The sequence below is a fragment of the Schistocerca cancellata genome, chromosome 1, assembly GCF_023864275.1.
Source record: "Schistocerca cancellata isolate TAMUIC-IGC-003103 chromosome 1, iqSchCanc2.1, whole genome shotgun sequence".
Taxonomy (NCBI): Eukaryota; Metazoa; Arthropoda; class Insecta; order Orthoptera; family Acrididae; genus Schistocerca; species Schistocerca cancellata.
The window spans coordinates 1,254,700,591-1,254,725,833 of record NC_064626.1 but is presented as its reverse complement, the minus strand read 5'-3'; the positions used below and the strand labels follow the sequence as shown (position 1 = coordinate 1,254,725,833).

General features: G+C 39.2%; 1 protein-coding gene across 1 annotated transcript in view; it reads left to right on the top strand.

The window, feature by feature from the left end:
• The window catches only part of LOC126143911 (Down syndrome cell adhesion molecule-like protein Dscam2), a 493,502-nt gene that overhangs the window by 319,641 nt on the left and 148,618 nt on the right, over nucleotides 1-25,243 (top strand). Inside the window, exons 12-18 of the mRNA XM_049915460.1 lie at nucleotides 1,649-1,797; nucleotides 5,091-5,301; nucleotides 11,465-11,598; nucleotides 11,728-11,798; nucleotides 12,954-13,058; nucleotides 13,143-13,281; nucleotides 18,216-18,362. Of these exons, the coding sequence (XP_049771417.1) occupies nucleotides 1,649-1,797; nucleotides 5,091-5,301; nucleotides 11,465-11,598; nucleotides 11,728-11,798; nucleotides 12,954-13,058; nucleotides 13,143-13,281; nucleotides 18,216-18,362 (956 nt within the window). The remainder of the gene's footprint in view (nucleotides 1-1,648; nucleotides 1,798-5,090; nucleotides 5,302-11,464; nucleotides 11,599-11,727; nucleotides 11,799-12,953; nucleotides 13,059-13,142; nucleotides 13,282-18,215; nucleotides 18,363-25,243) is intronic.

The following is a 25,243-nucleotide window of genomic DNA, read 5'->3' as shown; positions in this document are numbered from 1 at the left end:
GGGAAAAAAGGACAGGTATACACTCGCGCACGCACACACACACATGTCCATCTGCACATACACAGACACAAGCAACAGACATTTCTTCTTGTTTTGGTGTACCAGAAAACAGACACCAAACAAAGCAGTAGGAGGAAGTCAGTGGGCTTCTCTCCTGGGATATACAAGGAAATCTTCGTATTGATTACCTTATAAAGTATAAAAGCATAATTGGTGAATACTATCCATGTCTTCTACACCAACAGGATAAAATACGAGGTGTGGCTAGAAAAAAACCGGACTAGTACTGGTGAAACAATAAAACGAATGCAATAAGGCTGAAAGTCACGTGGCTTGTCACGTGACTCTCGCTCCGCCTACTGCTCAAGTTTCATCTGCCTCCTGCACTCAGTCTGCCCGTGGCGTCTGTTTTAAGTAGTTGATGTTTTGTCTGTGCGTCAGAAAATGTTGAGTGTACAGAAAGAACAGCGTGTTAACATCAAATTTTGTTTCAAACTAGGAAAATCTGCAAGTGAAACGTTTGTAATGTTACAACAAGTGTACGGCGATGATTGTTTATCGTGAACACAAGTGTTTGAGTGGTTTAAACGATTTAAAGATGGCCGCGAAGACACCAGTGATGACACTCGCACTGGCAGACCATTGTCAGCAAAAACTGAAGCAAACATTGAAAAAATCGGTAAACTTGTTCAACAAGATCGCCGTTTAACAATCAGAGCAGTGTCTGAGTTGACAGGCATTGACAAGGAAAGTGTTAGGCAGATTCTTCATGAAAGTTTCAACATGAACAAAGTGTGCGAGTGTCATCACTGGTGTCTTCGCGGCCATCTTTAAATCATTTAAACCACTCAAACGCTTGTGTTTGCGATAAACAATCATCGCCATACACTTGTTGTAACATTACAAACGTTTCACTTGCAGATTTTCCTAGTTTGAAACAAAATTTGATGTTAACACGCTGTTCTTTCTGTACATTCAACATTTTCCGACGCACAGACAAAACGTCAACTACTTAAAACAGACGCTACGGGCAGACTGAGTGCAGGAGGCAGATGAAACTCGAGCAGTAGGCGGAGCGAGAGTCACGTGACAGGCCATGCGACATTCAGCCTTATTGCATTCGTTTTATTGTTTCACCAGTACTAGTCCGGTTTTTTTCTAGCCACACCTCGTAATGCCTATGAAGAGGCCTGAATTGTTAAAGAAAAAAATACTTCTTCAGTTATGGCTGTGCAATAGGTCACCAAAATGCCTTTGCAGTAGAAAAACTGAAAGAATGGAAGTATGAAATTTGTTGTTACAAACTGGCTTCAGTCTACTGAAGAGGTTGGGACTACTTTAGATGTGTACTTTGCAGAGCTTCCTTCATGAATGGAATCTAGAAAAATGTCAGAGAAGCACATTGACATAAAGGAGGGTTACAATAAGAAATGAGTCAATTTTTAGACAAAGAAAGACTTTCACAGGCTTGGCAAGAACTTTCTAACTGATTCCTGTAAATGTGAAAGAGCATTCCTTGACCCAAAAGTATATAACCAGTTTGAACAAACAAACAGTCTTTTACAGATACTGTAAATGGTCTGTCATGTTACACAAAATGGTACACTAAAAGCATTTAATTGAATATTATTATTTAACTTATTTACAGGACAAGTGTAGCTGATGTGAAGACAGACACAGGGCTACAGTCTCAGCTTGTTATTAGTCAATCTGACCGGCAGGACTCAGGGCTATATACATGCCAAGCTGGTAATATGTTTGGGCATGGTGAACTGCTGATCAATCTGGCCATTCAGGGTAGGTAAAATTTTGGCACTTGACTTGTTTTGGTTTACTGAAATCATTATATTTAATGCACAAATTAATTTAATCTAAACTAATCACATACACTTTTCAGATTATATGTAATTTCAGTGCTTTCAGTTTATGAAAGATATTTATTAATTTTATGCTAAGATGCTATCTTATAAAAATGTAATAAAAGGTACCAAATATAAACCAGACAATGCTAGGAGTCTGACATATTCGAAACTACAACTGGCAACTTGTTACGAACCTCCGTGGATAGGCAAATAAATTCAGTTGCCAGTACTTCCATCACAGATCAGAAAGTGATAGCATATACCTATGAAACACTAAGAGTGGTTATCTGTATAACTGTGGTGCTTGCAGGAATGTTAATTTAAATCATGATTACATCAGGCAGCCTCTTTTTAATGTTCATGGTTGGAGAGCATTGACAGTTTAATTATAACAGTGGAATAAATACTTCAATCATAGAGTTTGAGCTGCTAATAGTATACAGTTATTAAGAGATAAATAAGACATAAAAATATATTTTTTAGACACCGAGTTTATAAAACAAACCAAAGAGCAAATTATTCAGAAAGACAAAATAAGGATGCTACCAACATATTGAATAAGAAGAAAGAGAGAATCGTATCAGCACAGTCACAAAGAAATTATTCGCCATTCCAGGCAGTTCATGAGTGGAGCTTAATTAAAGTTTTCCCTTGAATTCAACATGATAGGAAAAGAAAGAATTATGCAAATAGTTGTGTGAAGCAATTATTATAGTAAGAGACTAGCAGAAGCTAAATCCGATGCATGAAATCCTCTCTCTTCAAGCAGCTGAAATTCCTGTTGTTGGCTGATTGCATTGCAGTGCAGGCTTACCATATCTGAAGTGAATCTGTGCTACATAACCGTACGCTGTGCTGCTGATCAGTCAGTCTTTCCTTCTCATCCCATCCGAAAAGTCTCCCCTTATCCGGGTTTCTGGATGACTTTTCTGAGTTGTACCTCTTCCCCTAAACCTCTCCAGTCACTTTCCTTCACCCCTATTCCTTCCTCTTCAACTCTTCTGCCAGAAGGAGGCACTGGCTCCGAAAGCTTGTGAAAGTTAAACTCCTTTTGTGTGTGCGTTCCCCTGGCACCATGTGGGGAGTAGATTTTTTTATCTAACCATTTACATTATGGCCTGAAATACAGTCTGATATACCATCTGCAGTTTGAGTTTGTGGAATAAAGAATGCCTAAAACTGTTCAAATATTTCTACTTTGATTATGCACCATAGAACAGGGACCATCTGAATGTATTGTGTCATGAGCCGAACAAAGAAGCTAATTTCCATTCTTATCCCTTCATGGTGTAATGGTAGCAGGCAGTGAAGTGTCTCATTCTGAACGGTCTTGAAAACACCATTGAAGACTCAAATGGTTACTCAGTGATTCTTCAACTCTGAACTTAATTTAGGCACAGAATTTAGTAACCCTCTAAATACTACTAGATTTACTAAATTGTCTTTCCCATTATGTCCATCTAAGGGAGTGTCAAAGTTTCCATGAAAGAAAATGCAGTCCATTATTTTTGACATTATTTCACAGTTCTTTTCAACTTTTAAATCATACTCATTGATTGAAAGTGTATGTCTCACAATGTTTTTCATTATACTTGTGGTTCCTAAAAGTGACAGTGAAACTACATTATCAGTGTGCTTCTTCGATTCCTCACATTTTTCAGTTTTTTATTTCATTTTGTTTATATTCAGAAAACCATCTTTTAGGCACCATACATCACATCCAAACAACAAATACAGAAAGTAAAATAATGCATTTTTTTTACTTCACAGCCGCAAAGCCAGTTTTTCCATTGGTATCATTCAGAATTAAAGCCATGAATATTTTTCTTGTTGTTTGTTCTGGCTGAATTGTTCTAATATCATGTGCTGAATGACAGCTTTCCTTAACTGTGACTTTCCCACGAAGAGACAGCTATGAAAACTGAAGCAGTTGAGTAACAGCTGTAAAGTAACAGAACTGGAAAAAATCAGTGAAACAGAATAACTGGGAGTAGGACAATAATCCAGTTCTATGCTTCATCACATTCAAGAATATGATGCAAGGATTTTAAGCACAACATATATATATATATATGGAGGGGAATCTGCATGCCAGGCTTGGCACTGTGGGGGTGACAGTGCTCTCTCTCCTTCTCAGCCTTGTCTGCAGCTTCCTGTGTGCACACATACACAACTGCCAAACTCTATGCCACTGGAACTGTGAAGCAAACAGTGCCATACAAAGATTTTTCTCTCTCTTTCATAAACTGAGAGATGACTACTGACATTAAGGATTATATACTGTATTGCGCAAATATAAAGAAAGAATTAAAGTAAGATGAACCTGTTATATTAAATGATGTAAATGGATAGATAAAACTACTCACCAAGCAGCAGCAGGAGAACACACACACACACACACACACACACACACACACACACAAAAGGATTTAACTTTTACTTTTCGCCATTATATTAAATGTTATCCATAATATAAAATGAAAATTCGCCGTGCCTGTAAGTGAGCCACCACTGCTTGTGTGTTTTATTTATTACTATTAAGGGATTTTTAGACCTCCACTACATCCCTTCCTTAAAGATATTTTATGGTTTCAATTTCCTCTCAATGTGCCTGAATTACGCCAAGAGCTGTTTGAAGTGGGGTTGGTGTATTTGGATTAGATCAGTCCTTCTCAGTGGATAACTGGTAGTAGAATGAGAAGAAAGGACTGTCCATAAGTTTGACTATCCTGCTTATAGATCAGATCAGGCAGATTTTTCAAGTCTGTGAAAACCTGTATGATATATGTTTAACATTTTTAGCTAATTACTTAATAATGAGTTGCAACTTGCATGATAGTCAAGAACATTTTCATTGTTCTTCAATGAAAGTTCTTAATTTTATTGTAAAACCCTAAAAGTACTTTATTTTTAATCATCATTTTCACCAACTGTGATATGTAAGAGCTCCAGTTTGTCTGATTTCCATATTGTTTCCTTTCTTTTCATTACTCTTCCAGCTTTTTTCTCATCTGTTCATGTTGCTCCAGTGGTTATTATTACTGTTATTATTATGATGATCATTGTTATTGTTACCATTAACATTTTGTTCCTATTACATTTATGAACTTCTCCTTTACTTCTTTAGTTCTGGTTCTCAAACATTTTTTGATTGCTTGCTGCAATAGCTCTGTTTTCATATTTATGATGTCCACAATTAAATTATTTTGTCACTATAAATGTTTTCAGAACCACCTGATCCTCCACTTGATGTGGAAGTGACAGAGGTTAACAGCAGATCTATTCGCTTGTCATGGCAACCTCCATTTGATGGCCATAGTGCCTTAACAAGTTATCTAATACAATACAAGAGAGGAACTAGTCTTATTAGTGATTGGCAACACTCTGGAACTGTCAACATTTCTGTCCCAGCCTCAGGAACTGATTTTACAAGTAAGAAGTGAGTATTAATGGCATTCATACATCACTGAAGCTCATGAAGAATAATTCACAACTGCTGGTAAAGTTCATCTGTTGGAATTCGTATTCTTTGTATGTAAGCAGTGTTTGTAATTATGATTATTACACTGCAGCCCACTGTTTCTTCCGTGTGATATTTAAGTATTCTCCTCACTATCAGTAAATCGTAGCCTTGCAATAAATTCAATAATTCTATTTTAGTTATAACATACGTAAAGGAAAGGCAACTAACAACTTCTCACATGTAGCTCACTGATGCATGGCACACAAAAACATGCAACAGAAAAGAGTATTTACTCTAGCTTTCAAGCTCCTATTCTTTCTCTAGTGGAAGTACACACATTTACACACACAACCGCGAAGATGCCCAAACATTCACACTAATGGCCGCGACGGCCTCGGACTACAGAATACAACTCAATAGTAACATAGTGTTTCTCTTTTGGGGACTGGGTAAGTAGGACAAGATTAATCAAACAACTATTAAAATATCAGTGGGTAAGAAACTCAACAATCACCTGAATCAAAACAACAATAAGGATTTAGAAAGGCATAAAAGAAAAAATGTCTTAATAAAGGAGATATTAAAATATGGAAGATTCCAAGGCAATGAAACCAGAGAATAATTGAATCATCAGAATCTAAAGAGAAAGAAAAGATCAGTTGAGATTGGAATTTGATCCCATTTGGTCAATAAAAAAATTAAGAAAATCAGAAACAAAAGATTGATGATAGCAGAAGGTAAGAGAAAAAGAACTTGGAAAGAAAATAGGTACTGACTGTAAATCTGATTTGAGTGTTATGATCACTTTGAATAACAACAATCTAAAACATATTTTTAACTTAGGAAAATAGCCTATTAAATTTAGAACACCATTACAATACCGGTATGTATTAAACAGGGTAATAACATTACAAGGAAAATTCCCTGTGTGAAGTCAGTTAATCAAAGGCCTCTTGGCCAACAGCAAAATTCCATTTACAGTGGAGGTCAGATTGGTTGGTTGTTTTGGGGAAGGGGACCAGACAGCGAGGTCATCGGTCTCATCGGATTAGGGAAGGACGGGGAAGGAAGTTGGCCATGCCCTTTGAAAGGAACCATCCCGGCATTTGCCTGGAGCGATTTAGGGAAATCACACAAAACCTAAATCAGGATGGCCGGACGTGGGATTGAACCGTTGTCCTCCCGAATGCAAGTCCAGTGTCTAACCACTGCGCCACCTCGCTCGGTTGGAGGTCAGATAACATAAACTACTCAACCTGAGCACAGACAGAAAGCACATACAACTGCAAACACATAGCAAGCTGTGTTAGGAAATGCTTGTGAGCCATACACAGTTACAAGCAAGCCAGGCCCACGCGGCGAGAAGCCAGCGACATGGAACGCCGCTCTCCCGCCAACTTAGTAGGGTCTGTTAACAAACACCGAATATTAAATTTATCACTGAATCATACTATAAGTGAAAGTTCTTGTTTAACCATGATTGCACTTATAGAACCTTTCCAATAGGGTTATGCGCCATAGAAAATGAGCTTCTCTAAAAAAAAAAAAAATTATGGTGTAAAAAGAGAACGACCCAAAGGGAGCTGTAAATTTTTCCAGAAAGAAATATAAATAACATCTCACTAAGGTCTTACTTGGGAAAGAAATACAGTAGAAGTAGACTGGGTAACTTTGAGAGATGAAATAGTGAAGGCAGCAGAGGATCAGGAAGGTAAAAAGATGAGAGCTAGTAGAAATCCTTGGGTAACAGAAGAGATATTGTATTTAGTTGATGAAAGGGGAAAATATAAAAATGCAGTAAACAAAGCAGGAGAGAAGGAATACAAATGTCTCAAAAATGAGGCTGACAGGAACTGCAAAATGGCTAAGCAAGGATGGCTAGAGGACAAATGTAAGGATGTAAAGGCATATATCACTAGGAGTAAGATAGATACTGCTTACAGAAAAATTAAAGAAGTATGAATATAAAGAGCTCAGACGGAAAACCAGTCCTAAGCTAAGAAGGGAAAGCAGAAAGGTGGAAGTAGTATATAGAGGATCTATACAAGGGCGATGTACTTGAGGGCAGTGTTATGGATATGGAAGAGGATGTAGATGAAGATGAAATAGGAGAAATGATACTGCAGGAAGAATTTGGTGGAGCTCTGAGAGACATAAGTCAAAAAAAGCCCCCAGGAGTAGACAACATTCCATTAGAACTACTGATGTCACTGGGAGAACCAGCCATGACAAAACTGTACCATCTGGTGAGCAAGATGTATGAGACAGGTGAAATACCTTTAGACTTCAAGAATGATATAGTAATTCCAATTCCAAGGAAAGCAGTTGCCAATAGGTATGAAAATTGTCGAACTGTCAGTTTAATATATCATGGCTGCAAAATACTAACATGAATTCTTTACAGACAAATGGAAAATCTGGTAGAAGCTGACCTCGGGGAAGATCAGTTTGGATTCTGTAGAAATGTTGGAACACACGGGGCAATACTGACCCTATGACTTATCTTAGAAGATAGATTAAGGAAAGGCAAACCTGCATTTCTAGCATTTATAGACTTAGAGAAAGCTTTTGACAATATTGTTGAATTAAATCAGGCGATGCTGAGGGAATTAGATTAGGAAATGAGACACTTAAAGTAGTAGATGCGTTTTGTTATTTGGGCAGCAAAAGAACTGATGATGGTCAAAGTAGAGAGGATATAAAATGTAGGCTTGCAGTGGCAAGGAAAGCATTTCCGAAGAAGAGAAATTTGTTAACATTGACTATAGATTTAAGTGTCAGGAAGACTTTTCTGAAAGTATTTTGTGGAGTGTAGCCATGTATGGAAGTGAAACAAGAAGAATAAATAAATAGTTTAGACAGAAATAGAATAGAAGCATTTGAAATGTAGTGCTACAGAAGAATGCTGAGGATTAGATGAGTAGATCATGTAACTAATGAGGATGTACTGAATAGAATTAGGGAGAAGAGGAATTTGTGGTACAATCTGACTAGAAGAAGGGATCGGTTTGTAGGACACGTTCTGAGGCATCAAGGGATCACCACTTTAGTACTGGAGGGCAGTGTGGAGGGTAAAAACTGTAGAGGGAGACCAAGAGATGAATACACTAAGCAGATTCAGAAGGACATAGGTTGCAGATGTTACTCAGATATGAAGTGGCTTGCACAGGATAAGGTAATTCATGAACCCCTGATATAATTATGCATGAAAGCTGGGCACATTACATAGCCATAACAACATAACCATGGCAAGATTTTTAGAGAGAACGCTGACTAGCAGATTAGCACAAGTCAGTTCGAAACCACACAGAGCAGATAGGTCAATAAACTGGTCCTAGAATCACATAGAATCAAATAACAAAAGTGAACGTAATAACTCAATGAATATAAACACAAACATCTCCTCAAATGGCTTGCAAAGCAGGAAATCAGTGCACAGAACTGAAAAATTGGAATATGTGGCATAGGTAAACCAAACCTTTTGTCTTCCATGCAGTGATGCTGAGGAAGAATGAGTGACGACCTGGGAAAGATGTCATGACAATCCGCACCATGTATCCAATCCTCCAAGCACAGCTGCTGGCTCCAGTTCTATGCTGCATGAAGGCTACACGTAAACGTAAACTGCCTGCACTGCGCCATTTGAAGGTCCCCAGATGCCATTCCAGGGGCCACTTTTTTGCCTAGCTGGGGCAGCAATACCCACACAAGGAAGTAACATGTGCCACTTGGTGAGGTGCCAGCTAGAAGCTATTGTTAGTGGGAAGGTGAAATGATCTGTCACAGGTCACTCACTCATTGCACTGCTTTTTATATTGGTATGATTACCAACCAGTTGTCCACCAGGATTAATGGCCACCACGTAACTGTGGCCAAGAGCAAAGTGGAACACCTTATGGCACAACATGTAGCTGAACATAACATGCTTGATTTCAGTGGCTGCTTCACTACCTGAGCCATCTGAATCCTACATCCATCACCAGCTTTTCTGAATTGTGCAAATGGGAGTTATCCTTATAACACATTGTCTACTTCCATAATTACCCCCACCTCAGCTGTGGCAGTACTGTCCCTACACCCTCCATCCAACAGTATCCACCTTCTCTGTCGTACCAACTTCTCTCCATTCTCATCTCCCACCCTCTTTGTTTGATGCCCTCTGCCAGCAGGCCTGCCCATGTTTCTCCACTCCTCCTTTTTTCCCCATCTCCCTGCCAACAACCTCCTGATGCTGCACATGCTGGCATTCTAGTCCCTGCACACTCTGCCAGACAGTGTCCCCCCCCCCCCCCCCAATCCCTCCCATACACTACTGTGCATGCTTGCTTGTGTGTTTGAATGGTGTGTAAATAATAGAACAGTTAACTCGGGGCCTGACAGGTATCACCCTGTCAATCATGCTTAGAGTGCAGGTCCGCCTGAGGGGAATATCACTGTTATATAGATCTTTATCTTGGTCTGTTGTGGGATCTACAAGGTATACCGCTTTTCGGTGTGGTATACTCACAATCTTGTAGGGTCCACAATACTTTGGGAAAAATTTGCTAGTTTCTATCTTCATATGGGAACTTCGGTGATGATCTCAAACAAGCACTTGCTCATCAGCACTGAACATTGGAGTCTGCACTTCCCTTTTAAACTTGTGCCCCCTTGTACCTGCATGTCTGTGTAATTGCTGTTTGACTGTTCTGTGTGTTAGACAACCCTTTGATTGTCACCTGCTGAGAGTGAACTGAGATGTCAGGACTGCAGTAGTTTTATTTATTTATTCTGGCCCTCAGCCATTGTACATGAGGAAGTGCTTGATTGAGTGTCCAGTTGGCTCTCACGCAAAACAATATATGTCTGGTATTGTTGACAGTGCAAAGAATGAGGCCAAGCATGGTGTCACTCGAATGCTGGTGTCAGCAACATCTTTGACTGCATCAGTGATGACAATGCAGCAGCCCAGATTACAATACCACTGGGGCTGTCATTACCTCCCTCCATCAAGCGGGTGGCTCTCTGCTCCAGTGGTGGCTGTGTCACGACTCGGGACAGGCTGCCCTGACCCGTGGTCAAATAGTGGACCCCATACTGCATTCCAGGTTGACGCTCCAGGTGTCACTGTCACGTGGCGTAGGCTGTGATACTGAGATGGGAATGTTTTCGTACATGAATGGCTGAGTATTTAAATGCTACAGACTATGTTCATTTAGGGATTAAGGCATGTATTCTAAATATTTCCCTGGTGGCAAGTGAAGAAATGCTTCAGTTCCAGTAGCATAATGCAGTGTTGGCTGCTGCTATGCCGTGCCCAGCTGACTATGCTTTGCAATGCCTGTTGGCCATGTTGATTGAGAATTGTGAGCCAATATCTATTTCTTCATTATTGCTTCAGCTAAAACTGTGATAAGTTGCATTGATATGTCCAAGTGAGTAGTGGTAATATAAAATGAACAAGAGTCTAGATGAGAACGAATTTATGATTCGTGCAAGAAAATGACCCAGATTCCAAATTAGCTTCACAGTCCCTCAGTGACACAGTTGTCTGCTAGATAATTAGCAGTCAAATAAGTGTTTGGCTGGGATCTGATACTACTGCATTGTTTTGCTGGGATCTGATACTACTGCATTGTTTAATGCTTTGAGTGGATCATTATTTTGGGGTAACACTTTTACGCAGCAACAAAGAAATCTAAAGAAAATGTATTTTATTATTGTTTCTTTAAACAGTAATGTAAGTTGATTTTTATTTTATCATTGCTGAATTAAACTAAGATTAAACTGCTATTTTGCTCATACATGTTTCCTTGGTAACATAAAGACTTGGCTGGTGGTACACTGTGTCCTATACTCTCCGCTGTGGCACTTGGTGTCACAGCACAGAATTATCACACCTCATGGTGGGCCCAAAACTGGTAGTGGTCTAAGCACTGAAAAATAAAAAAACCTTACAGCTGAAAAAATAAATAAAAAACTTTACAACTGAAGTGGTATTTTCAGTCTCTTTATAACAATGATTAGAATTCATTATTTGTACCTCTTTCTGTTGGTTGTGGGCTATTTTCTCTACCTGCTATTCATGAATTTAATCATTTAAGGTAAGACTTACACTGAACTTGTGTCCATCATTTTGAAAAATATTTTAAATTTTCAGATCAGATTCCATAAAAACAGCTGTAATAAGTGATTTGCATCCTGCCACCACATACCACATAAGAATGCTTGCAATGAATACTATTGAGGCCAGCATCTTCACTGAACCCCTGATTGTTAAGACACAAGAAGAAGGTAAATCTTTCAGTTCTTAATTGTGTCTTCTTTTGTACTTCCTGAAAGATTGCATATTAAGTGAACAATAAATATTTGTGTTCAAATTTGCTCTTAGTTCTAAAACAATAAGTACTTGTGTAACTTCAGCTCCAGTTGGGCCTCCACAGGATGTGAGAGCAGAAACCATTGGTCCAGATGAACTGCTTATAACATGGAAGGTATGTATAATTTTAATTTTTCTGTTGCTGTTTTCAGATAATCCTGTAGCCCAAAACCTACATCATAATAAAAGTAACATTACAGCATGTGACATAGCTATACACACTGAAATAAGCTCACTGGGCAGAAATTGCCATTTTTAGTGTAGCTGGGCACACCATCCCCACAAGCCTCAATAACAAGCTGCACTCCACTGTGGTGTAAGCTGCACAAGATTTTGGATGCGGTTTCCAAGCACCTCTGTCACAAAACACACTTATGTTGACCAGACAACATCAGTGTCATCCTTAATATTTGTCTCATAATTTCAAGACTTCTAAGTAACTTTCTGTATGCTCTGTGTGTGAGTGGAGATGTCTGATGGAGATGTGTGACTGCCCTTGGGTGTTCCTTACAAGAAACATTCAGTTTTAGTGCAGATGAAGAAAAATCACTATTGGAAGACAATGTTGGTTATACAATAAACCTCATTAAGATAATGAGCATTCTTGATTGTTCACTAACTTATACTGTCTTTCTGATTCATGGTAACTGTTAACCATTGTTAAGTATTAAAAAAATGGGAACCCTTGTTTTTCAATAATGAAATTTTACTTCCAAATGCCAAAGACAGCCCATGAATTGTTTAGAAACATATGGAAAGGACAAGTGTAAATTATTCATATCTTATTGTGACATTCACTTCTATATGTTACCCCACTGTACACATGAAATTCTCTGATCATTATGAGCCATGCCCATATGTTTACAATAGCACAAAAACTGTACAAAGTACCAGTTACAAACAACTGAAAGGCAAAGAAAAATCATTCAATGAATGACTTTCTTCTGATAATTATTACATTGATTGACTTTTCCATCAGTTCTTGGTAGAATATTTCATTCATTAGGAATGAAAACACACACAGCACTGGTGTAATATTCTACAATAATGATGTAGAATATTACACCAGTGTTGTGTGTGTTTTCATTCATAAGAGAATGATTAGTTCAAGAATGTGTTTCCAGTACTTTTGGTAAACTGTCTGCTCCTTTCATGTTCTGAGAAGTATTTTTATCACTTTGGTTGTTTCTTTTAATTAAAACCTTAAGGCATTCTTTGTAATAAAATATTCTTCTTAGAAGCCAAATAAGTGCCATGATATTTTTAACAGCCACCACTACCAGATACATGGAATGGTGAAATTGTGGGATACACAGTTCACTGGAGTCTTCATGGAGCTTCGTTTTCTGATAGCAACAACACAAATACAAGTTCGGTTAGTATATTTTTTAGTTAAAAAGCAAGAAAACCCCAAATATTTAAGTCAGTGTTTGATACTTATTAACCATTTCATTTGCAGGTTAGAGGGCTCCAAAATACTGAGATAAGACTGAAACAGCTGAAGAAATTTACAAAATATGACATTTATGTTCAAGCCTTCAACAGTGTGGGACATGGACCAAAATCATCTCCTTTCACTGTCACAACGCAAGAAGGAGGTTACAACATTGTACTTTTCATTTATAAAATCACATACTGTAGAAAGTTTTAGGTTAATATGACATGGAACACCATTTTTACATAAGAACTTTCACTCCTTCTCATCCTGTATGATAAGTCTCCCCTGACCCGCAGTTCTGGGTGACTTTCCTGAAATCTACCCCTTTTCCTAGATGTCTCGAGTCCTTTTCCTTCACTCTTCTCCCGTCCCCTTCAGTCCTTCTGCCTGAATTTAGCCAAGTGATATGCCACTTGCAAAAAGCACTCATACAACTTTAGTTACTTCATACTTCAATATAATCTCCTTTTTCATTATCATCAACCCAATAATTCATTGCATAGACATGAGAATTATATTCCATCAATGCTTCCTTAATCCTCATACAATGTTGCAACTATTCATATGCTGGATTGTTTATTATGTGTTAACCACATTCTGATTTGTAGACTGATTTCATTGAGAACTGATGACATTTCTGCAAATTTGTGGATTAGAACTTGAACAGTAGTAAAATAATTTTATTTTTTAACATTAGTTTCCAGATGTTCTACAGTTACACAAACTATATCTTGTCATAATTATTTGGCCCAATACAGTTTCAATATGACTATAAAGGGAAACAAGTGACTGTTTTGTGGATTAAGTACCTCAAAAATTTGTTACAATTATTCTTTTTAATGTCTGTGCTGTAATTCTTTTTTTTTTTTTATTTTTGGAAAAACCAAATATAACATGCAGCTTTTAGTGATATTAGATGCAATGTGCAAAGTCAGATTTGGTTTGTATGTGTATTAGCCCTTACAAATATATTTTTATAGTTAATGAGTGAAACACGGACAACATAATGTTGCAGTTTAGCATATATGAATATCATCTAGACAGTTTAAGAATTATTTGTGCATGCATGCATTATTCTCAAAGAGACAGAATTCTACAGAGAGGCAACATCGTGATCTCAAAGTAAAGCAAATTGAACAACCGTCTGCCATGGTTTTGGAAGTCAAAATAAAGGCACATGATACATGATAGGGCATACGGATATTATGAAACATAGGGTAAAATAATAAATTTACATAAAGTTAAACACATGAAAGTTCTTTCCTTGCTGTTGTATAACACAAATGTAAGAAACTACTAACACATAATAATTTTAAACTGTATCCACTTTATATAAGATATATTCACAGTCTTATTGCTTTTTGGCATGCAGTTACATGCTGTGCAAATGTTAGGTATGATTTCAAAAAAGAAAAAGAAAGAATTGGCAATTGCTTATCTTAAAAGTTTGCACCCACACTATTTCGCTTTGAAAACAACTGCAGAATGATGAGTGACTATACTGAGGAAGCCACAAATGCTTTAGGCTGGCATTCAACTGAAACAACAAATCCATCACATGATGCCCCTCACGCCCTAATTAATTGTAATTTGTTGTTTCCATTTTATAGCTTGTGTGTTATGCAGAATGGCATTTCAGGGCAACAGCACATTGAAGAATTATAACAAACACGTCACTTTAGATATGTTCTGTAATAATTAAATGTTAGTTAATAACATATTAGCTACAGGAGACTCTAAGGTGAATGCTAATATTGCAAACTGTATGTGGCCACTGCGGTTTTGTGACTGAAACAATGTTGTTGTTGTGGTCTTCAGTCCTGAGACTGGTTTGATGCAGCTGTCCATGCCACTCTATCCTGTGCAAGCTTCTTCATCTCCCAGTACCTACTGCAACCTACATCCTTCTAAATCTGCTCAGTGTATTCATCTCTTGGTCTCCCTCTACGATTTTTACCCTCCACGCTGCCCTCCAATACTAAATTGGTGATCCCTTGATGCCTCAGAAAATGTCCTACCAACTGATCCCTTCTTCTGGTCAAGTTGCGCCACAAACTTCTCTTCTCCCAATCCTATTCAATACTTCCTCATTAGTTATGTGATCTACCCATCTAATCTTCAGCATTCTTCTGTAGCGCCACATTTCGAAAGCTTCTATTCTCTTCTTGTTCAAACTATTTATCGTCCATGTTTCACATCCATTAATGGCTACACTCCATACAAATATTTTCAGAAATGACTTCCTGACACTTAAATTAAGATAAGTCGTAGGGTCAGTATTGCCTCACATGTTCCAATATTTCTACGGAATCCAAACTGATCTTCCCCAAGGTTGGCTTCTACTAGTTTTTCCATTCATCTGTAAAGAATTCGTGTTAGTATTTTGCAGCCGTGACTTATTAAACTGATAGTTTGGTAATTTTCACATTTGTCAACACCTGTTTTCTTTGGGATTGGAATTATTATATTCTTCTTGAAGTCTGAGGGTATTTCGCTTGTGTCATACATCTTGCTCACCAAATGGTAGAGTTTTGCCAGGACTGGCTCTTCCAAGGCTGTCAGTAGTTCTAATGGAATGTTGTCTACTCCTGGAGCTTTGTTGCAACTCAGGTCTTTCAGTGCTCTGTCAAACTCTTCACGCAGTATCATATCTCCCATTTCATCTTCATTTACATCCTCTTCCATTTCCATAAAATTGTCCTCAAGAACATCACCCTTGTATAGACCCTCTGTATACTCCTTCCACCTTTCTGCTTTCGCTTCTTTGCTTAGAACTGGGTTTCCATCTGAGCTCTTGATATTCATACAAGTATATCTCTTTTCTCCAAAGGTCTCTTTAATTTTCCTGTAGGCAGTATCTATCTTACGCCTAGTGAGATAAGCCTCTACATCCTTACATTTGTCCTCTAGCCATCCCTGCTTAGCCATTTTGCACTTCCTGTCAATCTCGTTTTTGAGACATTTGTATTTCTTTTTGCCTGCTTCACTTACTGCATTTTTATATTTTCTCCTTTCATCAATTAAATTCAAAATTTCTTCTGTTACCCAAGGATTTCTACTAGCCCTCGTCTTTTTTCCTACTTGATCCTCTGCTGCCTTCACTACTTCATCTCACAAAGCTACCCATCTTCCTCTACTGTATTTATTTCCCCCATTCTTGTCAATTGTTCCCTTATGCTCTCCCTGAAACACTGTACAACCTCTGGTTTAGTCAGTTTATCCAGGTCCCATCTCCTTAAATTCCCACCTTTCTGCAGTTTCTTCAGTTTTAATCTACAGTTCATAACCAATAGATTGTGGTCAGAGTCCACATCTGCCCCTGGAAATGTCTTACAATTTAAAACCTGTTTCCTAAATCTCTGTCTTACCATTATATAATCTATCTGAAACCTGTCAGTATCTCCAGGCTTCTTCTATGTATACAATCTTCTTTTATGATTCTTGAACCAAGTGTTAGCTATGATTAGGTTGTGCTCTGTGCAAAATTCCACGAGACAATACAGGGTTATTACAAATGATTGAAGCGATTTCACAGCTCGACAATAACTTTATTATTTGAGATATTTTCACAATGCTTTGCACACACATACAAAAACTCAAAGTTTTTTTAGTCATTCTCAAATGTTCGATATGTGCCCCTTTAGTGATTCGGCAGACATCAAGCCGATAATCAAGTTCCTCCCACACTTGGCGCAGCATGTCCCCATCAATGAGTTCGAAAGCATCGTTGATGCGAGCTCGCAGTTCTGGCACGTTTCTTGGTAGAGGAGGTTTAAACACTGAATATTTCATGTAACCCCACAGAAAGAAATCGCATGGGGTTAAGTCGGGAGAGCGTGGAGGCCATGACATGAATTGCTGATCATGATCTCCACCACGACCGATCCATCGGTTTTCCTATCTCCTGTTTAAGAAATGCCGAACATCATGATGGAAGTGCGGTGGAGCACCATCCTGTTGACCATCAGCTGTGGTACGTTTAGCTCCGTGCTTGCTTTATTCGTCGACTTCTGCGGGCTACGCGTAAAACTTGCCCGCATGCGTTCAACCGTTTCTTCGCTCACTGCAGGCCGACCCGTTGATTTCCCCTTACAGAGGCATCCAGGAGCTTTAAACTGCGCATACCATCGCCAAATGGAGTTAGCAGTTGGTGGATTTTTGTTGAACTTCATCCTGAAGTGTCGTTGCATTGTTATGACTGACTGATGTGAGTGCATTTCAAGCACGATGTACGCTTTCTCGGCTCCTGTCGCCATTTTGTCTCACTGCGCTCTCGAGCGCTCTGGCGGCAGAAACCTGAAGTGCGGCTTCAGCCGAACAAAACTTTGAGTTTTTCTACGTATCTGTAGTGTGCCGTGACCATATGTCAATGAATGGAGCTACAGTGAATTTATGAAATCGCTTCAATCATTTGTAATAGCCCTGTATATATTATATATGTGTTTGTAACACACTCTGGGACTATCTTACTCACCTAACAGAAGTATGTTCTGCAGCATTTGATGTTATTTACATAGAAGAGCATACTCTATTGGGAATTAGTTTCCTCAATTGTGACTAAAAAAACAAAAGATGAAATTGCTGTGAGTGAAACAACCAGCAATGACACTTATATTCTTTCTTCTCTCAAATATATGACCTTTTTTCTGAATATGTCAAGATTTCTGATGGTGTGTTAGGCAAGAACCTAAGAGCACAGCAATCATATTTATAGTCTTGCTTGTCACAAATAGTTATCTGCAATCAAATCCTTTAACAATGCTTTCACAAATTTGGTGCTCAAGATCACACCACACAGCAAGTGATAGATGTCACATGACCAATTTCATCTGAACACCAGTTGCATGCTGTGATGCTTCCTCATTTTAGTTGCTTGTTGTACACACTGACTTCTGAAAATATGGTGCATTGTGGTACATCATGGCACTGTGGGAATGCTAAATAGCATGGCACAGCCTCTCTGTGTAGACTCTATCCCTTTGATTATGCTATTACTGTGTTTTTAAATGTTTTGAAAGCTGTGTGGTAAAAATGTCAGACTTTCTTCCCATTCTTGGAACAATAAAAACTAGTACAATATGCCTCATTCTACAGTTCCAGAGGCTGCACCTCAGAATGTAACATGCTCTCCATTGTCTTCAAAGAGTGTGAAAGTTAAGTGGTTACCACCACCTACACAGTACCATGGAGGAGTTATTCAAGGTTATAAAGTCATTTACAGACCAGTTATTACTGACTCAAGTAAGTGTCATATTAATTTTTTATTTTAATTTTTGTTTGCTTCTTGATAATCAAAAACTTCCAAAGTTTCAAGAACCAGTACTAAGCAAGAAATGTTGGAATATACAATATGCATCACTCGTATAGCGACCACAAAGATAAGATTGGACAAATTACTGACACATGAGAGAGTTTCATGGTGATGCTAATGAAACTGAACTAGCAAATGCTTCAAGATAAATGTGAAGTATCCTGAAAAGGTCTACTTACAAAGTTTCAAGAACTAGCTTTAAATGATGAACCTAAGAATATACCATAACCAACTATGCATCACCTCAAAAGGGATCACCAGGACAAGATCATACTAATTATAACTTGCACAGAGGTGCAATCATTCTTCCCAAACCTCACATGTGAAGAAAGTGGGAAGGAGCCATAAGAACTGCTACAGTGGGAAGTGCCCTCTGTCATGCATTTCACAATGGTTTTCTGAGCACTGATGTAGATGTATATTATAGTACACACTGAAGTGTTTTAAATATTTGTAGTCCTGTTCCTGCTTTCCATACACTTCACTGTTTGCAGAGTATACATGTAGATGTCAATACATATTTGAATGGCACATCTCTTGGGAGTAACTTATTACACACCTAAAACAAAACATTTTAAAATGACAGCATTACATGACTGGCGAGAGCATACAGTTAATATTTTTAAAGCTTTAGAGTTCTTTCTGTCCTTTACTGTCTTATATTTCAATCAAGTGTCACATTGTCCATGAAGCTTTGAAGGATTTCCCAAAAAGCATTAACTCTGTAAGTCACACAACCCTATTTATAATAAATTATTAATTCTGTAGTCAGTTGTTTGTTTCAGTTGTTATTATCTCATAAGTAAGGAGTTAGGGAATGGGAGGGAAGTTCTGTGGAAGGGTGGCTAACAGCTCGGAGGGAGAGACCTCAGGTGAATGTGTGGAATCCTGCCCACTTGTGTATTACAGGGTGCCTAGGATGCTGCTTTCACAGATAGTTAAACAACACACAAGCAAATCCTATTAATGGAGTTTATTACAGTAACTGAATTGACAATACTTAATTTTGGGTCACAAGCAAATGGTGACATGTAAATAATCAATGTCTTTATGCTATATACAATGTCCATGCAAGTTAATCACACAAGTTCATATGTCACTGCTATTGTTAATATCACTGTGGCTTTTCTAGTGCTCTCTTCTAGTCCGAGTCTACTAGTGCGTCTCTTCTAGTGCAGGCAAGGCTAGGCAGCAAGTTGCTTTTATTCTCTTTGTATAGATGCAGCTCCTGTCATGGTGATGTCCTAGTCAGCGTGCTATTGGCTGATGTCCTCACAGCCCTCTTTCCTGTATCATTCTTGTTCTCTGTGCTCACACTTGTTGTTTGCCAGAACAGTCCTCCCCCCTCCAAAGTGACGGAGTGCGACAATGGTGGGGGAGGCAGGACTGTGGGTGCAGTGCTGGACCAGAAGCTGTTGCTGCAGGGGATGTCAAGATTCCAGTCATACCCTGCCATCCGGCCTTCACTCTGGCAGAAACGTCCCCCAGAAAATGACCAGAAGGGTACATGTCCACCTCCTGAGGCCATGAACCAAATGAAGAAGGTGACGACTGCTGTGGTGTGAGTGGGTCCAGCTCCGTCAGTAGGACGAGAAGAGGCAAAGGCCCCACCTCTATGGGGTCATCCTGCAGTGTCTTGATGACACCCTCTGACAGCTGCTGTGGCTGTGCTGTCCTCAGGATCTGTGAATCTGGGGGAAGAGACACTGAAGATTGTCGTGCACATGACAGAGGTGAAGTTGATTTTGATGTTGGCGCTGCAAGTCATCTGGACCTGAAATAAGATACATGCAAGTGCCAAGTCGACGGACAATCTCACAACGCACCCCCATCTGCTGCCACTAAAAACCATGTAAAAGACAATATCATGCAGCACAAAGTAGGCACCTAATGCTGAGGAGGGTGGAGCAGGTGAGGCAGTGTCTGGTGGTGGCGGCCGTGAAGCAACTCCGCCGGCGACAGTCCATCTCATGGGTGCAAATGATAGGAGGCGAGAAAGAGTTGCAATGCTTGATCCCTGGTGTGTGCAGAGCAAAGTTTGGCCATCTGCTGCTTAAAGGTTCTGACAAAACATTCTGCTTCACCATTCATTTGACATGAAATGAGGGTGTTGTCTGACACTATTACTTCAGGTAAACCTTTGAGGAAAAAATAGAGGACAACATCTGAATTGTGCTATGTGACATTGTTGAGTTCATTGGCACAGCAAAAGGAAACTTGCTGTATGAGTCAACCACAATCAACCAACACGGTGATTGCAACTTAGGCCAAGCAGAGAATTTCTATGGTGGAGCAGAGTCAATTTCCACATATTCGTGACACTGTGACATCATCTGTTCTATTTGGGTGTCCATATACTGCCAGGTACAGTGTCGATGTGCTAACTTTTTCGTATGAACAATCCCCCAGTGCCCCAGTGTCCTTGGTGAAGTAACTGCAACACTTCTTTTTGCAAAGCTTTCTACATCTACACCTACATATATATTCTGCTAGCCACCAAGCAGTGTGTGGTTGAGGGCACTATTCGTGCCAAAGTCATATTCCCCACCCCTGTTCCATTTGCGGATTGCACAAGGGAAAAACAACTGTCTGAATGCCTCAGTACGAGCTCTAATTTCCCTTATCTTTGAATGGTGATCATAGCATGATATGAAAGTTGGTAGTAATAATATATGCTCTACATCCTCGGTGAAGATCGGATTTTGGAATTTAGTGAGCAGCCCCTTCCGTTAAGCACATCGTCTATCTGCAAGTACGTCCCACTTCAAACTTTCTATGAGATTTGTAATGCTCTCGCAATGGCTAAATGAACCAGTCACGAATCTTGTTGCTCTTCTTTGGATCTTCTCAATCTCTTGAATCAGATCCAACTGGTAAGAGTCCCATGCAGATGAACAATACTCTACGACTGGCTAAAGTATTGTAAGCAATTTCCTTTGTTGAAGGACTGCATCGCTTCAGGATTCTACCAATAAACTGAAATCTAGAGTTCACCTTACCCATTACTTGTGTAAGCTGATCGTTCCATTTGAGATAATTTCGAATAGTCACACCCAGATACTTGATGGATGTTCCCGCTTCCAAAGACTGGACATTTAATTTGTACTCGTATATATGAATAGGGATTTTTGCTTTGTTATTCGCAGTAGGTTACACTTACTAATATTGAGAGATAACTGCCAATCATTACACCATGCTTTAGGGATCAACATATGACTGTCCATTGTCATTTTGAACAAGAATCTTGCCTTTCTATACAGCGAGGCTATGCCGATGTGCAAAGTATTGGTGCACTACAGAGTTGTGTATGCTATGCAAGGAATGAGGCCAAGATGTGAGAATGAATGTGATCAAAATGTTCAAATCCAAATCAGCTTCTGTGGCCTGTGCAGTTTTTCTATAGTTCAGCGGTAAAGATTGAAGCGATTCGGAATCCTGAGCATTGATGTGACAAAAATATGCAGCAGAAGCATCAAATTCTGTATCAGGACCGATCAGAAAATGGGAAAGTGCATCTACATTACCACATTGAACTGTCATATGATACACAATCCCGTACCTGTATTGAGACAAAAACAAAGCCCATCTTTGCAATTTTTGGTCAGTTTGTATCTGAACCAATTCATCAGATGAAACAAGGAATGCAAAAGCTTGTGATCCATTACTAAGTAGAATTTTCTGCCATAAAAATAGTGGTGGAATTTGGCGATACCATACACAATAACCAAAGCCTCTTTCTCAATTTGTGAATAATTACACTATGCTTTGGACAACACCTTCAATGCCAAAGCAATGGGCCTTTCTTTATTACCAATTCTGTGCAAAAGCACTGCACCAGTTCTGTAAGAGGAAGTGTCAACTTCCAATATAACTGGTTTGTCAGGATCAGAGTGAACTAAGCATCGATCACTGAGCAATACATCTTTAAGTTTTTGAAAAGCTACTTGGCACCCATCTGTCCAAACAAAGGGGACATTCTTGCAATGCAAGTGATGCAATGGAGCCACTATTTGCGCAGCATTTGGTATGAACCAAATATAATAGTTCATTTTCCCTAAGACGGACTGCAATTCTGTGACATTGCGAGGAACTGGCAAATCTCATTTGGCTAACAAATGCGACTGAAGAGAATGTACACCTTGACTGTTTATGACATGACCAAGATACTGCAACTCAGGTTTAAAAAAATCGCACTTGTCCAGTCTACGCTTTAGACCTGCATCAGACAACACACGAAACAAAACATGTAAATTTGCAATATGTTCTTTAGGTGTATGACCTGCTATGACAATATCATCCAAATAGCTTGAAAAGTTTGGTACTTTCACAGTCAGCTGTTCCAAATACCATTGGAAAATGGCAGGTGCAGAAGCACTGCCAAAAGTCAATTGTGAATATTTGAACAAGCGAAAATGAGTATTCATTACACACAGTTTTTGAGATTCTTCATGAAGCGATATTTGAAGATATGCATCGCGCAAATCAATTTTTGAAAAGTAGCGTCTAGCGTGTAATTTGTCCATAAGATCCTCTGGGCATGGCAGTGGGCAAGTATCAATCACAGTTTGTGGGTTGACGGCAGACTTAAAGTCAACACAGAGTCAAATGTGACCTGAAGGTTTGGGGAGGAAAACCAATGGACTTGCCCTTTGACTAGCTTGTATGGGTGCAATAGCTCCACTGTCTTGCAAGTTCATCAGAGACTTTGTCCCTTAATGCAAGGGGAACAGTTCTGGCCCAGAAAAGTTTTGGCTGAGCATTGTCTTTCAGAGTAATATGTGCAATAAAATTGTTAGCCTTGCCTAAACCTTTGGAAAAGAGTTCCAGGAACTCTTTTAGCAAGCTAGCGACACTGGCGTTTGCATGGAATGCAGACACTGACAACAGATTGTCCTGAAAGTTAAAGCCAAATAAATCAAATAATCAAGACCAACTATGTTCTCACAATTGTGTGATTGTAGCACCATAAAAGTCACTGTCCATGTATGTGAGCGATACATAGCAGGCAATGTACATTGTCCGAGAATGGGAATGTCTTATCCATTATAAGCCGTCATTTGTGTGCTACTTTAGGACAGGCATAGTGAACCTAACAGGTCATATGTGTGACAATTTAGCAACGTGACAAAGGCATCCAGGTCCAACTGAAATTTCCCACAAAGAAGCAAATGAACAAAAAGTTTGTTGGACTGGTGTATCACTGGAGAAACTGCACGCTTGCTAGGTTTGCTAATGCTTGTTGCAGACTTTGAATGTACTGCATTAATGACAGGGGTCTTGTGACTAGATTTTTGTGAGTGGGCCAAATTCTTATGTTTGTTCCTCTGCAAACATACAGATTGTAAATGTCCTTTCCTAACACAAGTGTAACAATGAGCTTGTTGGGAGGGACAGTCTTGGCGTTTATGCTGTGAATAACTCAGAGGGCAAGACTTAATTCTGATCACTTTTGTAGCCACCTGTTTAGCGAATTGCTTATGCAGCGTGGAGCATTGTTTACTTGGCATGGCTCGTGCAAGCTGCCACTGTATCGGACAATCGCAAACAAGGGACTCAACCCAACAAATGGCTGGCTGCTAAAATTTATCGGCTGACAAGGCACCTGAATAGTACTGATCTAGTTGTTGCACTGCCTGCTGAAATGAAGGATAGGACTGTTTCAGAATCTGTTCCCTGAGTTTGACATCAGGTACACTGTACACGATCACATCACGCAACATAACATCTGAATATAAAGCACTACAAACACATTTAAATATGCATTTCCTTATCATATCCTGTTACCCATTCACGAAAAGTTTATTCTGGCCATTTTTTGCAATTAAAGAACTGATACCTAGCTATTACCACATTCATTTGTTGGTCATGATAGTTTGTTAGCAACTCTACCACCTTTTTAAAAGCAAGTTCACTCGGAGTGGCTTTAAGAAACAGCTTCTGAGTTAATCAGAACATTGCATTTCCTACCGTGGATAATAGATATGGAAGTTCCACAGTACCTGGTATGTTGTGAGCAAGTATGAGTGCTTCAAATTGTTGCAATCACTCAAGCCATTCCTCTTCTTATTCACAAAACTGTCAAAAAGGCGGTATAGCTGCAGGTGTTGCTGAGAGGTGCTTGTTACGTCAGATGCTCAGCATTGGCCAGTAGCTGCTGCACCAACATAGATAATTACTGCATCTGGAACTGAAACATCTGTGTTTGCTGTGTTGCATCTAACACTTCCAGCTGTGGCTCCTGAGCAGAGGGCGGGATAGGCGGGGAGGGCATGTTGGAACAGACAATTGCAAGAAACAGACAAGGCAAGCAAGAAAAAGAAGCACAAAAGTGAAGAAAATTTCTGAAACGCCCACCTGAAAACACTGATTAGCAAAAGAGCCTGTTGAAGCAAGTAACACCCCTGCAAAGTAAAGGCAAGACAGAATTAAGGCGCCAGAAAAACAACAAAATTCCATGGCTACCAGGCACTGGTTTCTTGTGATAACTCGTCGCCAATGTGGAATCCTGCCCACTCATGTCTTACAGGGTGCCTAAGATGCTGCTTTCTCAGATAGCTAAACAACACAGAAGCAAATCATATTAATGGAGTTTATTACAGTAATTGCATTGACAATACTTAACTCTGGGTCACAAGCAAATGGCGTGCAAATAATCAATGTCCTTCACTACATACAATGTCCATGCAAGTTAATCACACAAGTTCATATGTTACTGCTATCGTTAATATCACTGTAGCTCTTCTAGTGCTCTCTTCTAGTCTGGGTCTACTAGTGTAACTCTTCTAGTCCTTTCTTCTAGTGCGGCCGAGGC